Source organism: Phascolarctos cinereus, unplaced genomic scaffold (genome assembly GCF_003287225.1).
Source record: "Phascolarctos cinereus isolate Bilbo 61053 unplaced genomic scaffold, phaCin_HiC Scaffold_726;HRSCAF=1367, whole genome shotgun sequence".
Taxonomy (NCBI): Eukaryota; Metazoa; Chordata; class Mammalia; order Diprotodontia; family Phascolarctidae; genus Phascolarctos; species Phascolarctos cinereus.
In genome coordinates, this window is record NW_027556098.1 from 124800672 (window position 1) to 124818204 (window position 17533).

General features: G+C 35.1%; 1 protein-coding gene across 1 annotated transcript in view; it reads right to left on the minus strand.

Moving 5' to 3' along the window:
* STAG1 (STAG1 cohesin complex component) overlaps positions 1-17533 on the minus strand; it is a 346896-nt gene that overhangs the window by 172281 nt on the left and 157082 nt on the right. Inside the window, exon 5 of the mRNA XM_020986100.2 lies at positions 1716-1812. Coding sequence (XP_020841759.1) covers positions 1716-1812 — 97 coding nt within the window. The remainder of the gene's footprint in view (positions 1-1715; positions 1813-17533) is intronic.

Genomic DNA, 17533 nt, shown 5'->3' on the forward strand with positions numbered 1-17533 from the left:
CAGGAGAAATGGGGGGGGAAGGTGAGCCAGTCATATAGCTTGAGTGATGTGTTAACAGATGGAAAGTTTAAATGTTTCACTGATATTCATACAATGCCAAGAGACTTATGGAAAGGTCCCTATTATGTTGGGCAGGCTCCTTGGAAAGATTCCTAAGAGATTATGGATGAGTCACACAAGATAAAAAGATGTAGATAGGCCACAGTTTGTACCAATCAGAAAGAATACCCATATCTATGAGATGACAGATCCTTGAGTATAAAAGTAGATAAGCTGGTGATGAACTTTTTTAAAAAATTAACTAGGCTTGTCCTCTGATAAAACATAGCTTAATAGAACCATGGTAAGGAATTTTAGGGGCAGTGAGGTGGTGCAGTAAATAGAGCTCTGGCCTTGGAGTTAGGAGGACCTGAGTTAAAATCTGGCCTCAGACACTTGACACTTAATAGCTATGTGACCCTGGGCAAGTGACTCAACCCTGTCTCACCAAAAAAAAAGGCTTTCTAGAATTTGTACTCTACTAGAATGGCCTATAAAACCAAAGTCATCTCCACACATTAGGGAGGCACGACAAAAAGATTAGGAGAGTACTGCATTAAGTATAGCATTTTAAATCTATGTGGACAGATAATTGAGGGTTATGGGGTTTTTTGTGTGCTTAAGAAACTAGGCAAAAGGGAGCAAGATAAAGTGTAATGATCAAAGCTTCTATTGTTCTCCTTGTTATTGACACTTTATTATATCTAATAAAAATAATACTAAGGTAATGAATAACATTATAACATAACAATGGGATTAACAATTTAAATGAAAATGAATTCTAGATCAAAGCCGAAAATGTAAAATGAATGTGTCAGGGGAAAATAAACTTAGAGCAAAAAGGTAAGAAACAGATGTTAAAGGAATCCTGGTAGTGTTATAATACACAGCAGGAAAAACATAAGTTGAGAAAAGATCAGTTGCTAATATTAGATCCTGACACTACGCAAGGCAGAGATGTTTTTTGTCAATGATAGGAAGATGGTTTTCTAGACAAGTATTGACCTTAGAGAGGGTAAGAAACAATTTCTTTAACAGAGAATGGAAGCTACAATTTCCATTACATAGTAGATTCTTGGTGTCTGAGCCAGTATCTAACTAGTATACACTACTAGAGATCCAAAGAATGGTTTTAGAGGTATAACAATTACTCTAAATGAGCACATTTTTCAATCAGGATGAGAAACTAGTCATATTAAATTTAATTAATTTCAATTAATATGGCAAGGCCCAATTATTTCTAGTGTTATTGATTAGTTTCTGAATAAGCAAAACTGAATGTTCAAAATAGTCCAGAATGATCAACATACAAGATGAAAATAGATAAAAAATATTATAATAAACAAAATTTTAGGGTTTTTTCCAATTAAAAAATATTTAAATAAATTTCACTTCAGAATTCTTCCAACATTTCTTATTTCTATAATATGTAACTAAAGCTGAACACAAATCTATTTTAATAACCTTATACAACTTCTTGAATCAATAATTTACTTTAGCATAAAGATGCCACAGTAAAGCTCCATGATTTACACATCGCATGCAAATAAATTACTATAAAAATGGAAATGGATTAGCATTCCATTTTGCATATACCAAAATATGTTTAGTAAAATGTACATTTAGACCAATAGTTTACAGTTATTTTACATCACTTTTTTGGCAAGATTCTGTACCTCGACATCCTGAACACTGGATAAAGAAGTTGATTAAATCCAGAAGTGCTATGTCCCTGTCCTGTTTATATGATTCAATCCAGTCATCCACCACAGACTGTCAAGAAAAAAGAAAAAAAAACACAAAAAAAATGAGAACCTTAGTAAAAAATGCTTTTCAGAACAACAAACTTTCAAAGACATTATGGCATTTTTTTCCTACATGAAGGAGAAAATTATTTACCTGAAATTATTTTGATGTAAGCAAATGTAATAAAGTAGTCTTTCATGTTCATAGGACAACCAAAGTGTAATAAACCCTATGTCAAAGAGCTGATCCATTAGAATAAAATCTCCACTTGCAAGTACTGGCATAATTCCACATGTGGCAGATAGAATTCAATCAAAAAATGTGAAAATAACTATAATTAAGTTAGCAACTACTAATCTTGTTCTAGGTTAGTATCGTTGACAACAGAAAAGGAAGGGGAAAATAAGAACCTGGAAGCAATTTAAGTTTGAATGGAAATCTTCTTAGTGCAATGTATTTTTAGAGGAAAGAATTATAATTAATTACACTTTTTTGATATTGACAAGCCGAAGTAAATCTACCAACAAAATCATCTCTAAAAATAGTAAAAAATAAAAAACTAATGGAGATTTTATCAGCTAGCAAAGAAAGTGTTTAATACAACTATATTCTTACTGTAGCTGAGACATAACATTTTCATCATTCTTCCTAATTTTAAGTTGTTCCTTTGTGCATAAATTATACTTTTAATGATATGTTGAATGTTTATTCCAAGGGTGGGCAACCTACGATCTCAAGGCCACATGTGGCCCTCTTTGTCCTCAAGTGTGGCCTTTAAGGACTGAATTCAAACTTCACAGAACAAATTCCATTAGGGATTTGTTAGCATTCCATTTTCCATATACCAAAACAAGTTTAGTACAATGTACATTTAGACCAACAGTTTACAGTTGTTTTATAACACCTTTTGGGCAAGATTTTGTAGGAATTTGTTCTGTCAAGTTTGGATTCAGTCAAAGGGCTGTACTTGAGGACCTGAAGGACCACATGTGGCCTCGAGATCGCAGGTTGCCCACCCTTGGAATATCTTTTCAGCCTTATTTTTATATCACTAGTCTTCTCGGACATCCTCACATCATATTTTCTCCTCTGCCTTTTTCTACTCCCCCTGATTGCTTCACCCTTAGGTGTTCTCCTTCCTCATATTATCTTGCTTATTTAAATGCATTTGTAGCCCTAGGCTTGGCACAGAGCCTAACACTGTATTAGCCCCAATGGGCTCAACTTGTTCATTCCCACACTCCCACCTGCATGTTCCTTTACTTTTACAATCTAGCCAAGCTGGCATTATCTTTGTTCTGCACAAACAGCATTTCATTTCTTCTCTCTATGACTTTGCACTGGTAGTCCCCCATGGCTTGGAATGTACTTCACATCTACCTCATAAAATCCCTCATTTCTTTCAAGTCTCAGCTCCAACTTCATCTTACACAAAGCCTTTTCTGTAGAAAATGGAAGCCTCATAAGAACATCAAACTCAACATATACAAAATAGAACTCATTTCCTTTTTCCAAAAATCTACCATTCTTATGAATTTCCCTCTTACTGGTGATGATGCTATATCCTTCTAGTCATTCAGGTTAGTACTGTTGGTATCATCCTCAACTTCACACTCTCCATCACCCCATATAGCCAGTCAGTTGTCAAATTTTAGTTCAGATGCTGATCACCTCACTTGCCTAAGACTAATGCAACAGCTTCCTATTTGGTCTCTCTGACTCAAGATTTTCCCCCATTCTAATTCATTCTCTAGTCAACTAGTATTTATCAAGTGCTAAGCGCTGGAGATACAAAGGCAAAAAACAGTCCCTGCTCTCAAGGAGCTCACAGTCTAACGGGGGGGACATCATGCAAACAATGATGCACAAAGATACATACAGGATAAGACAGGGGTAATCTCACAGGGAAGGCATCAAGATTAAAGAGGACTCAACAAGGCTTACTGCACAAAATGGGGACTTTGGCTGAGACTTGAAGGAAGCCAAGTAAGATAGGAGGCAGAGATGAAGAGGCATTCCAGACACAAGGGACAGCCAGTGAAAATATTCAGAGAAGGAGATGCAGTGTCCTGTTTGTAGAAGCAAGAAGGCCAGAGTCACTGGATGACAGAGTATGTCGAGGGGGGAGAAAGGTAAAAGAAAACCAGAAAGTCAGAAAAGGGCCAAGTTAAGTAGGGCTTCAAAAGTCACGAGTTGTCACAGGGTGATAGGGAGCTGCTGTGGGGTGGGAGGTTTTACGGTCAGATCTACATTTTAGGAATATCAATGACAGGTGAGTGGAGAATACATTGTAGTAGGGAGACAGTTGAGGCAGTAAGTCCAATTCAGCAAGCTATTACAATCGTTTAAGAATGAGGTGATGAGGCCCTGCACCAGGGTGTGGCGGCATGAGAGGAGAGGGCAGCGAGTGGGGGTATACAAGACATGTTATAAAGGTAAAAATGATAACACTTCACAACTGATTTGAAATGTGGGGTTAGAGAGAGTAAGGGGTCAAAGACGACACCTAGGCTATAAGCCTGGACACCTTGAAGTACTCTAGTATGTGGCAGCAGTTGAGGAAGAAAGACTGATTCAGACACTGAAGTCATTGAGGAAGGAAGAGGAGTGTCCTGGGAGGTTTGTAGACAAAAGCTATCAGAATTCTGACTGAGCGATAAATATGGATTGAATGAATCTCAAAGAAGTTACTGATTGATGGTGATAGAGAAAGCCTGGAAATGAGAATAGGGAGCAAAGAATAAGCCAAAGCCCTCACCATAGTCAGTGAGTTGGGTGTGATGGGGAGTGATATAAATGAAAGCGCAACTAGTGTTGGAAGGGCTAGCCAGAGAAGCTGCATCATCAGGAAGAAGCCAGGTCTCAGTGCTATCAAAGTGATTTTTTTTTAAGTGCTTTATGCAGTATCATCCCCCAACCCAACAAATTACACTGGCTTCCTATTGCCTCTAGGATCAAATATTAACTACCCATAGGGGCATTTAAAGTTCTTCACAACCTATTCCCCTTTTGTCTTTAGTGTTTTCTTACATATTATTCCACTCCATTCATTTTATGTTCAGCCACACAGATCTATTTGCTATTTGTCACATACACAAAACTCCATTCCCATCTCCCTATCTTTGCACCAGCTAGCACTCATGCCTAGGATACTCGTTTTCACTTCCACCTCTTGTAATCCGTTTTCCTTCTAGTCTCACCTCAGATGCCACATTCTATATAAAGCCATTCCTGAACCCCAGCTGCTAATATCCTCCCTTCCCATAATGTACTCTTATTTTGTACATACCCATTATATACCTATATGTACACATGTCTCTCCTAGAGAATGTAAATAAGCTCCTTGAAAGCAGAGATTGTTTTGTTTTTTCTTTTTGGCATTTATATCATTAAGTCCTTAGCACAGTGCTTGATAGATAGTAGCCAATTAATAAACGCATGATGATCAATCCATGTACCTAATAAAAAAGCTAAGTAGCACAGAGTCAGGGACATCTATCCTGGAACCCTCTGGACTACTCGGGTTGTGATTCAACTACTTCTGGATCAATCAAGCTAAATAATTATCTAACCTATATATTTCTATCTTTTCCACAGGGAAATTTCCCTATGACAAAATTGAGACACACTATGAAAAATATCTACAACCCCTGTCAAAACAGGAAATGAGGTCAGTTTGCTATGATTTGCTCTTGATGAAACATGAGATCTGACAATGACTTCCCTTCCTAAATGTTTAAATGCCAGGCATTCATTATTATGTTCTAAAACAGGAAGCATCAATTTTTGACTATGTGGCTTTTTTTAAATGTAAAAAATTTTCATGAACCAACACTGTAATTGTACTATTAGTAGCTACTAATTGAGAAAATAAGAAAATTGTCAAGTCAATAATCATTTCAAATTTGTTTAAATTTTAAAATCTTTTGTTTTTACATTATCTCAATTTCTAAATAAATCTGTCAACCTCCCATCCAAACATCCCCTGTAACAAATATTGAAAGAGAAAATAAGTCCAAAAAAGCAACCTATCAACCAAGTGTAACAGTGCATGCATCACACACACACACACACACACACACACACACACACACACACACACACACACACAGAGTCTCCTACATTTTCAAAGAAGAAAGGGAAACTAATTTTCTCAGATTCTTGTTTGCTATAAGTAGAGAGCATTCATTTTCCCTTTTTTTGGTTCTATTTACATTGTTGTAGTCATTGTATATAGTTTCCCTGATTGTATTTACTTTCCTCTGTGCCAGTTTATATAAATATTCTTATTAATCTCTGAATTCTTTATACTCTGTGTTTCTTACAATGAAAGAAAATTACATTCAAGTATTTAACCTCTTTAACCCAAATTTCCTCATCTGTAAAATGGGGATAATAAAGGCACCTACCACACAAACTTATTTGGGGAATTAGATGACAAATGTAAAATGCTTCACAAACCTTAAAGCTCTCTCTCTCTATGCATATGAACACACATAAACACAATTATTTTTACATGTTTATATTATGTACATTTGAGAATTCTCTTTCTCAAAAATTTGAAGACGGAAATAACCACTTCCTTCCAGTTTCCAAACTACCTAATTCAGCAACCAGTACCTCATTAGTCAAAAATCAGCTCTTATTGCTTCCTTGCTAGGTTTTAATGAATGAAATTATCACAAAAGTAAGTAAACTGCTATATCTGGAAGAAATGACATTCCAGGAAATATCGAGATAGTTGAAGTGCCATCACTGATTAGCCAAATTTGTGACCTGTTTCTCAGTCCTCATCTATGTCATTCTCCCAACTTGGTCATCCATGTCATAATCCTATAACAGTATAATTTCTGTTTCTCTTTTTCTTGACCCTCACCTCATGACTCTCCCTAATAGTTCTACCTTCCAGTTTGTAGATTTTTGCAGAAGAAATCACTGTAATATACAGTGTTATCTTCCATCCCCTTCTATGTACTGTTTCATTAGATAAAATGAAACAGTCACATTTCCAATCATGTATCCAATCCTACCAATATCAATGATGTTCACAACATGAATTTGCCTCCTACAGAATATGCTATATTGTACAATACACTATCTTCTCTTTTTATCCTCATTTTCTCTGGTTTTAATCACTTCATTCCCATTCCCTCTAACAGTGAACTTCCAGGCTCAATCCTTGGTTGACTACTTTACTTGCTCTATAATTTCTCCCTCAGGGATCTCTTCAAATATATGATGAGAACTTACGTGGAAGGCACTACACTAGAGGCAGTGGAGGAAATAAAGACACAAATTCAATTCAACTATACAGACAAAAATAGCTCATATCATTTCAGAGGAGAAAGAATACATTAGGCTGCATTTGGCAGGAAAGCTTTACGGCAGAAGAAAGATTTGAACTAAATCTTAAAGGACAGGTAAGAAGAAAGATGTAGGGATTATTGGATTGTAGATTTAGAGCTGGAAAGGACCTTAGAGACGATGTAGTCTAAGCCTCTTAGTTTACAGATGAGTAAGTGACTTGCCCAAAGTCACAGAGGAATACAGCATTCTAAGTATGTGGCAAACACAAAAACATGGAAGTGATTTGGAGGATAGTGAGTTAGCCAATTTTTCTGAAGCAGAAGATAAACATAGGAAAGTAGTAAAGAACAAAGTTAAGAATGAAGGCACTGTATAGCCTTGAATGGCAGACTACACAGAATAGACTTTATTCAAGTGGTAATGATATTCTTCTGTTAAATTACTGAAAATAGAATTTTAGGGAACTTATTGTGAAAATATTAATAATCTAACCTAGTTTAACATCATTATTATCAGCCATACCCCCTTTCCACCAGAATAATAGAAGTAAAATGGATTTTATGGGTGCTGTTGAAGGTATCATTAGGTTTCCCTTCTTTCCTGAACATTGTTATTGCTGGTAATTTGAAGAAGCTGCCAGTATTCTTTGACAAACCATAGATGCTTATATTGCACAAGCATTAAGTGACTAAAGTGACAGTGGACTGTGTTATGCTTATAACTGACCAATAGCTTACAGAGTATTATACCTGATGGGAGTTATTATGCAGTGCTCTGGGGAAGAATATGTTTTCCCCAAAACAGCTCTTTTGAACACTGCTCTTTCCATAATAAATGCTCCAAAAATGATTACTGATAAATTGCAAAATTGGTCAATAATCTCCTTATTTTAGAAGTACTACATGGTATACACTTCAGAAAAGTACAGTCCCATCAGCCGCAATACTATCGGCTTTCTGAATGATAGCAAAAAACTTATTAAATAGCAGAGTGGAAAGAATTCTACATAATTTTAAGATAACTTCAGTTGTACTGTCCAGTCATATATTTCTCTGGTAAAATTCAGTCCTCTGAAAAATGTCTTAAGAGTGAAATAGGAAAATTTATGTTTCATTCTAAAAAAAATGAAGACAGCAACAGAAAGACAGTAAATATTGAAAAATAGTAACCAAAATAAGAATCATGTGTCTTGAGCAGTTGTAACTGCTATGGGGCTTTGAGAAGTATTTTTTTTAGCCCAACTGTTCTGAGGTTTCTAGAAGCAATAAGGCTTGTCCTAGAGGATTTCACATTAGTCACTTCTGCTGCCCTGTTTAAATCTCCAATGGTTAACTCGGTATTGAAGTTTCTTAATATTACAGGCAATACAATTACATATAACAAATGTTAACTGAGTAGCTATTGCTTATTTGTTGTTGGAGACTATAAGGGAGTTACAAACATTAATGAACTATTCTTCCTACTATCAAGAGCATATTAGCATATCTGTTCTCTTCAATGGGAGACATTCTATATACAGAGGCAGATTATAACCTGTCCACTATGACTTAAGCAATGTATTATTTGTCCATGACCTTCCATAAATCATCCACAGAGAACCAAACACACAAAGGACTTCTAAGATTTTTAACACTTTGTGAATCCCAGTGCACTAATCTGTTGTCTCATGCTTTCATACATTATCAGCTCACTTGCTTTTCTAGTGATATTTCTGAAACTTCAGACTATACCTTCTAGAAATAGAACTGGAAGAGATTTCAAACATAATCCATTCAAATCCTCTAATCTTACAGATAAAGAAACTGAAGCCCAGAAGAGATTTGGCAACTTGCACAGTCAAAAAGGTAGTAAGCAGCACAGCCAAGATTCTTGCATGAAAAATTAACTGTTGATAATAGGGTATAGCCTTTTTATACCCACCGCACATTTTTTCATTGCCCTTTGGGTGTCAGGTAATATCTGAGCCTCTAATGATTAGCCATGGCTTTCCATGATTTGCTCTAAATAGCATCAAAGTAAGAATACCGATTTAAAAGATTAGCTGATGTCAGGGAGCATTTTGGGAACATCACAAGTGTTGCGAAATTTCCCAAACACCATCTTTCCTTATTCTCTTTCACCAATTCAATACTGGGCCCCTTCATCATCTACCTAAGACAAATTTGTTGGATATCTGTTCTGCCAAGGGAACAACAACAACAAAAAAGTCAGAATGAATGAAGATTTCCTGACTGCAGCCCCCAACTACAAAGGAATCCTATGAACTCTTATGATATACTAAACTGACTTATTCATGATTAGCATATTTGGAGTTGCCTGGGGACTGATTACCCTTAGCTATCTCTGTTTATCTTACATTTCAAACTGTGTCCAAAGTGAGGTAACCCAGAGACCCCATGCTTGGAGACTCAAACGACCAAACACTCCACCTCCCCCAACAAACAATTATAAGAGCTTTTTGAAAACAGACCCACTAATAAACTGTTTGTGGAGCTTCTGGAAACAAATTTAGAAATTTCTCGTCCAAAAATCACTAAACAGTATGTACCCTTTGAATCACTACTACACCAGGAGCTTTATACCCCAGAGATTAAAAAACAAACAAACAAACAAGAGTGAGTGAGTATGTGTGTATGTATGTACACACACACACACACACACACACACACAATATTCAAAGTTCTTTTATATGGCAAATAATTGGAAACTAAGAGTCTACCTATCAGGGAATGACTACACAAATTATGATACATGAAATGTATTAGACATGACAAAATGGATGGTTTCAGAGAAAATCTGTGTGAACTGATTTAGAATGAAATAAACAGAAACAAAAGAATTCATATAATAACATTAAAAAGAAAAACAACTTAAAAAGAAGTCTTATTAATTCAATAACAAGAGATTCCAAAGGAATTTCTCTTGGTAACCTCATTAGCTCGCAAGGGCTTAACTATCATCTTTACATAGAGGACACTGAGTCCCAGCAATCCCCTTGATCACCAATGACCTCTTGAACATTTCAAAATAAATGTTCTGGAAACATTCTAAACTCAACATGTCTAAAACCCAACTCATTATCTTTCTCCTGAAATCCTTCTCTTTTCCAAACTCCTTTGTGGAAGTCTGATGATAAGCACGTATTAACTATCAAGGCTACCAAGAAAGGCAAAAGATATTCTTTGCTTTCAAAACCCTCAAATTCTGAATGGAGGAAGCAAGCAAACAAATTTGTACAAACAAGCTATATACTGGAAAAATAGGGAATAATTAACAGAAGGAACACCCTAGAATTAAGAGGAGTTGGGAAAGGTTTCTTGCAGAAGATGTGATTTTAGTTGGGGCTTGAAAGAAGCCAGAAGGCTGAGCTGAAGAGGGAGAGCATTCCATGTTTCTTATGACCAGTGATTATTTCACTCTTTGCAATTGTATCCCCAGTACCTATTAGAGTACCTGGCACATAAGAGGTACTTAATAAATACTTGTGGACTGATATGAATAAAGAGAAAGTGAGAAGGGCAGTCAGACAAGGTAGGAGAGGCAACAGAATAGAGCTATCAGAAAAAGAGACTTGAGAAGAGAAAACACCCAATAAGACAACGCAGTTAAGAGAAGGACTCAAAAAAGACCATCAATTTGGCAATTAGAGATTGCTAATAACTTGTAATATTTTCAAATGATACATTTCCTACATCCTGGTCACCATTACAAAATAGAGGTCAATTAAGTCCCTTCAGAGAGGAAATTTTCTAACAGTCAAGGAGAGAAGGCAAATTAATGTGAAGAAAAGTGTGTTGGACCTGAATTCAGGTTACTCAGGCATCGATCTCTGTTTTAACACTAGCTACCGGTTTGAATTTGGTGAAGTCATTCTAACTTTCTGAGTTTTCTCAGAGGCAAAAGTACTAGCTCATCTCACCTCACACAGTACTATTATTATTAAGAAGATACTTTGTAAAACTTCAAATATAGTTATTATAGGAAGTATTTTCTATTCTATGATTTATGATCCAGAACAGGACTAAAGAGGAATAATGTCACTAAACCAGATTGAAACCAGATAGAGAGTAAACCTCTGGAGCAACTGGGTTGCGAAGAGTATGGAAAGTGGAGTTAAATAACACATTGGAGCAAAATGAATATGCATCTGATATAGGTTATTTGAGCTTTTCATATGCCCAGATAAATACTGCTGTAGGAATCTATGCGTCCGACTCTTTTGGTGGACAGTTGATATCTATTCTATCTTTGCTTCATCTATTATTGGCTGTCCATTAATAAAATGATATATGAAGATGCCACAGCAGAAGATGAAGAGGAATTGAAATTTGTAAAATTTTAACAATAAAGATTAATTTCAGAGTCAGGTTGACACCACAGTACAAAAAAAAATACAATTGTCATTTGATTAATTAAAGCAGAGAAAGGTATAATAGACAAGACTGCTGGGCCTGGAGTTAGGAAGGCCTGAGTTAAAACTCAGACTCTGATATTAGTTAGCTATGTGACTCCAGGCAAGTCAATAAACTTCTATCTACTTCAGATTTCTCAATTTTTGTGAAAAGAGGATCATATTAGTACCTATTTCCCAGGGTTATGGTGAAGATCAAATGAATTATTTGTAAAGTGCTTAACAAATAGCAAAAATTAAGTATTTTCAATTGGCAACGGTGAAGTCAAACATTATATTGCTCGTATCATTATGCTTTCTTCCACATTTTATTGAGCTTTCGTGTATTTTAAAAATTAAAATGCATCAAGAATTGAATTGCTAACAATCACAGGAGGAAGAAGAAGAGAAGAAGAAGAAGAAACTTATTTATAGCAGCAGTCCTTAGCATGTCATGGTATGAGTATATATTAAATCAATTCAAGAATTAATAAAAAGTCTAATACATCATGAAACTTACTAATTAGGAAAACAAAGATCAAAAATAAGCAAAATCAATTTTGCTTCCTTTCTTTTCCCTTGCTATTCCCAAATACAAAAATAATCAATTCTGATAGCCAATATGATGCAAAATAAGAGAAAAGAGGACCTTCATTTAAAGGATCTATTAGGTAATCAGAAAAACTTAAAGTGGCATGTCTGTGATTAAGGAAGCATAAGTTTTTTAACTCTGATTCACTAACCTAATACAAAAGTTATCTGTAACATCTGAACACAGGACAATAGATTTAGAGTTGGAAAAACCCTTGCAGGCCACCACGTCCAATCTCCTCACTTTACAGTAAGTTTAGATGACTTACTCACGTAGTTAAGTGTCTGCAGGAGGATCTGAATTCTGTTCTTCCTGATTTCAAGTCCAGTGTTCTCTATGACTGAGCAACCTAGCTACATCTAGATCACACTCATTAGATGAAAAGTTATCCTTGGTAAGTACGAAGAATCATAATTAATATATGCACACCACTTAAATAAAATCATTTCAATTTAATTTAGCTCAGCCCCAAACAGGAATTCTCATGATTATTAAATTAATACTATAAAAAACAAATGGCATATAAAATTTGACAACGTAAATGAGACATATACATAGGACTTTATTTAATCAAGTTAAGCATGATGAACACTTACAAATTTCCACTGACTATGAGCATTTATATGCAATATCAAATATTTCTTACTAAATAAACATTATAACTGCTTTGCAAATATCTTTAGTTGAAGCTAGTAAGGATTTAGACTGAGTAATGATGAATGCTTATTAATTTATTTACCGATGAACCACATACAACTTTCCATAAACCAAAAAAGCCTTCATATATATAGCCAGTTCAATTTTCAATTTTTCTTCGCATTATTTTTAATCTGTATTTTGTTTTGTTTTTAATCTTTAGGAAAAGAAGAAATGGAGGTAAGGCTATATTGACTTGTGTGGAAATATAAATATATAAGATTATTAGGAAATGTATTAGCTGTCAACTTTCAAATATTCAGGAAATGATTATTCAGATTTTAGTTAACTGAGACTCTGCAGTTCTCCATATTTCTCCAGCAGTATGAGGCCTAGTTTATGGCTACATCAACCAGTGGTGAGCAAGCATTAAAAAAATTCAAAAGAATAGGCAAGAGAATTCAAATCAATCTACTCTACTGCTAAAAGTTCAAATAAAGGTTTTGGTGGGATGGGAGAAAAATTACAGGCGAACTTTATTTTATAGTTTTCATATCATATATTGGTATAAGATATTAATATAATTTCAACCTTCCTTTAAGCTAAAAAATATCAAGGATACCTTCAGTAATTAAAAATAAAAATGTCTTCCAAATGGGAATTTACAAAACTTTTGGACAAAGAATCTTTAGCGAAGAAAATTAACAAGGATTCCATGAGCTTAAATGAACAAAAACAAAAACACCCAATAGTTCAGCATTGTTTAAACTTAGTCATTGATTACACAGGCAGAGCATAAGTAATCTCAACCAACAGTTCAGAATACAGCCATTTAGACATGATAAACAAAACATCAAGTCTTAAAATTTCACAATAGCATTCAGCCAGTTACCTGAGGAACAAATGTAACTGCAGAATTCTAGCAATGTAACTACTGATCCCTAAAAACATTTATTTTTGTATAGGGTATTTCCATGGAAGCAAGCAATGCAGTTAGACATGGCACTGAGTTCTGTCTATAATCTCTCTCTCTCTCTCTCTCTCCCTCCCTCCCTCCCTCCCTCCCTCCTCTCTCTCTCTCTCTCTCTCTCTCTCTCTCTCTCTCTCTCTCTCTCTCTCTCTCTCTCTCCTTCTGCCACATTAATTCTGCTCAATTTCTGGAATAGTGGCATGACCAATGATGCTAATTAGATCAACAAATACTTAGTAAGCCTCTGTTGTATACAGAATACTATATAGGCAAAGAATTAAATAAGAAATATTCTATACATACATGAAGTTGACAAGTTATTAGACCATATTTAAAAAGCCATAGGAAAAAATGTCCCAGGATTATTCTAAGAGATGCAAATCAAGTACCATGAGCAATCTGGGGGACTAGAAAAGACTTCATTACAGGTATGCCATTTTAACTTGTACTTAAAGGATGAATAAGCTTTCAGCAGATATGGAAGAAAGTGAAATTATTTCAGTAAAAGCACTGAATCAGAACACTGTGGGATGTTAAATGAGGGAAAGAGAGCATTATGGAAGTGGCCATTAGTCCAATTTGCCAGGAATGTATTGCACTGGGACAGTTATAACATGCCTTAAAACTAAGAAAACATTAATCAGCATTTCCATATATTGCCAACAAAACCTAGCAGGGAAGAGTTAGAGAAATTTCATTTTAAATAATTGCAAATAACATAAAATACTTGGGATTTTACTTGCCAAGACAAACTCAAGAATTATATGAACACAATTGCAAAATAATTTTCACACAAATAAAAACAGATCTGAACAATTGGAGAAATATGAATCACTCATGGGTAAGCCAAGCCAACATAATAAAAATTAAATTTTGCCTAAAGTAATTTACTCAGTGCCATGCCAATCAAACTACCAAAAAATTATTTTGTAGAGCTCAAAATGAAAAAAAAGAAATTCACCTGGAAGAACAAAAGGTCAAGAATATCAAGGAAATCAATGAAAATAAAATGTGAAGGAAGGTGACGTAAAAGTGCCGGTTTCAAAATATATTACAAAATGGTAATCATCAAAAAAATTGTTTGGTCATAAATTCTTCCCTTCTCCATATATTTGACAGGTAAACTATTCCTTACTCTCCTATTCTGCTTATAGTATCAGCCTTTATATCTAAGTCATGTATCCATTTTGACCTTATCTTGGTACAGGGTGTAAGATGTTGGTCTATGCATAGTTTCTGTCATATTATTTTCCAGTTCTCGTTAAACATTGAGTTCCTATTGCAGAAGCTGGAGTCTTTGGATTTATGAAATAATAGATTGCTATAGTCACTGACCATTTGTCTTGCGTATCTAACCTATTCCACTGACCCACCACTCTATTTCAGAACCAAGTCAAATTTCTAAAAATATCAGTCATTCCTCCATTAATAGTTAAAAGATAAGAAGAGGCAGTTTTCAGAAGAAGAAAGCAAAGCTATCTACAATCACATGAAAAAATGCTCTAAATCCTTGTACCAATGATGCAAAGTGAAATGAGCAGAATCAGGAAAACATTGTACATGGTATCAGCAACACTGTGTAATGTTCAACTATGATTGACTTAACTCTTCTAAGTAACACAAAGTACAAAGGACTCACGGTGGAAAGTGCTATCCACATCCAGAAAAAGAACTGACAGACTCAGAAGCATACTTTTTTCACTTTATTTTTTTCATGTTTTATTTTTTCCTTTTGATCTGCTTCTTATTTCTCAATGGTGACTCATATGGAAATATGTTTTACATAACTGCACATATATAACCTGTATCAAACTGCCTACTATTTTAGGAAGAGGGAAGGGTATCTCAAATTGGATGTCCCATAGATATCCTAAATTCAGTAAGTCCAAAACAAAATCCATTATTTTTCTCTTCAAACTCATCATCATAATTTCTTTATTGTAGTCAAGGGCATTATCTCAATTACCCAAGCTCAAACCTTGGTGTCATCCTCAACTCCTCATTCATACTCACTGCTTTCTCTTCCCTTCTCTTTACTCACACTTCTACCCTGGAACATCACCTCATGCCTGGGCTACTGTAGTAGTTTTCTGTTTCATTTCTGCTTTAAGTCTCCCCCTACTCTAAACAATCTACTACTCAGCTATCAGAGTGATTTCCTAAAGCTTTATTCAATAAACTCCAGTAGCATCGTTAGTATCTCGAGGATGAAATATAAATGCTCCATTTCTCATTTTAAGCTCATCACAACCTTGATCATTCCTATCTTTCCAACAGTTCTTACACCTAACTCCTTCAAAAGCTACATTGTCTTACTTGTTTTTCTTTTACTTTATCAGCTGCCCCCCATGCCTATAATGTTGTCTCTACTTACTTCTGCCTCATAGCCTTCCTGGCCTCCTTCAAAACCTTTTTTCAGAAAAGCTCACTTAATGAGTTTAGGTTGTAATGATTCCAATAATGCAAATATCACTAAAAGGAAGCTGAACTCAGTAAATTGAAAAAAAAAATCAAGATTATTTTTCATATATCTAAGCAGACTATAAGTCAAGGTTCTTAGTCTTTACTAATCCAAGTTTGGCCTGAAATAAGGAACTGAATTAAAACTGAATATTTGATTTTGTATACTAAATGACTAAAACTGAAATTCCAAATCAATGACTTGAAATTTAAATTTCAGGTATATGTGTATGAATGTGTATCCCCCCTCCTCCCATCTATATGTCTATATCAATATGTGAAGGATCTGTGATTTTGTTGCAGAGAAGGATATGCACTAAGAAACATCACAACTAAACTATAATATATAGTCTTAAAGAGCTGCCTTAAGTTCAGAGGGGTTAGGTGATTTCCCTATGGTTGTACAGCTAATACAAGTAAAAACCTTCGAAATAAAATCAACATATACACTTAGTATACTTAGTGACTTCAATAGAAAGGTATGAAAAGGTGAGGACAGGGAGAAGTTTCTTCACAAAAAAAACCAAAACAAAACAAAAAAAAACTAATAGGTATTGGATGAGGCAGGTATGTGGCGCAGTGGATAGAGTACCAGGCCTGGAGTCAGGAAGAGCTGAATTCAAATTTTGTCTGAGACACTTAGTAGCTACATGATTCTGGGCAAGTCACTTCCCCCAACTGCAGAGAGAGGGAGAGGGAGAGGGAGAGGGAGAGGGAGAGGGAGAGAGAGAGAGAGGGAGAGGGAGGGAGAGAGAGAAGAGAGAGAGAAATAGTAGCTACTTCATAGGGTTTCAAGTTGCCTCATCTGTAAAATGAGCTGGAGAAGGAAATGGCAAACCACTCTAGCATCTTTGCTAAGAAAACCCCAAATGGGGTCACAAAGAGTTGGTCACAATGGAAATGAATAAACAGCCGAGGTTAGTGGAGAGATATGATGAACATTAAAAAAAAAATCACAAACAATTATACTGACTATGCTTTAATAAAAGGGCAGCAATTTATTATTAAGATGGGAATCATCCCTGAACTGCTGTCAGTGCACAGTCAAACCACTAACTTAACAGAGCTAAATTCAGAATTTATAATAAACAAAAAAGAAATAATAACAATGATCAAAAGGTATGGCTTACAATTAAGGATATAACCCTGAACTATTTAAACAAGCTACTGAAAATCAAAAATGAGAAGTGAATAACAGAAATTAAATCAACATTAACTATAATAATTTCATAAGTTAAATAAGACAAGACCAAAAGTGCCTTATTAATTAAGCACACATCTGACTGACCTAACAAGTGAAAAGAGGATTATCCAAGACAACACTAGGTTAGAAACTCATTTCTACACATATTAGTAAAATTCCTTTAATTACAAAGCAAAAATAAGTTTGAAG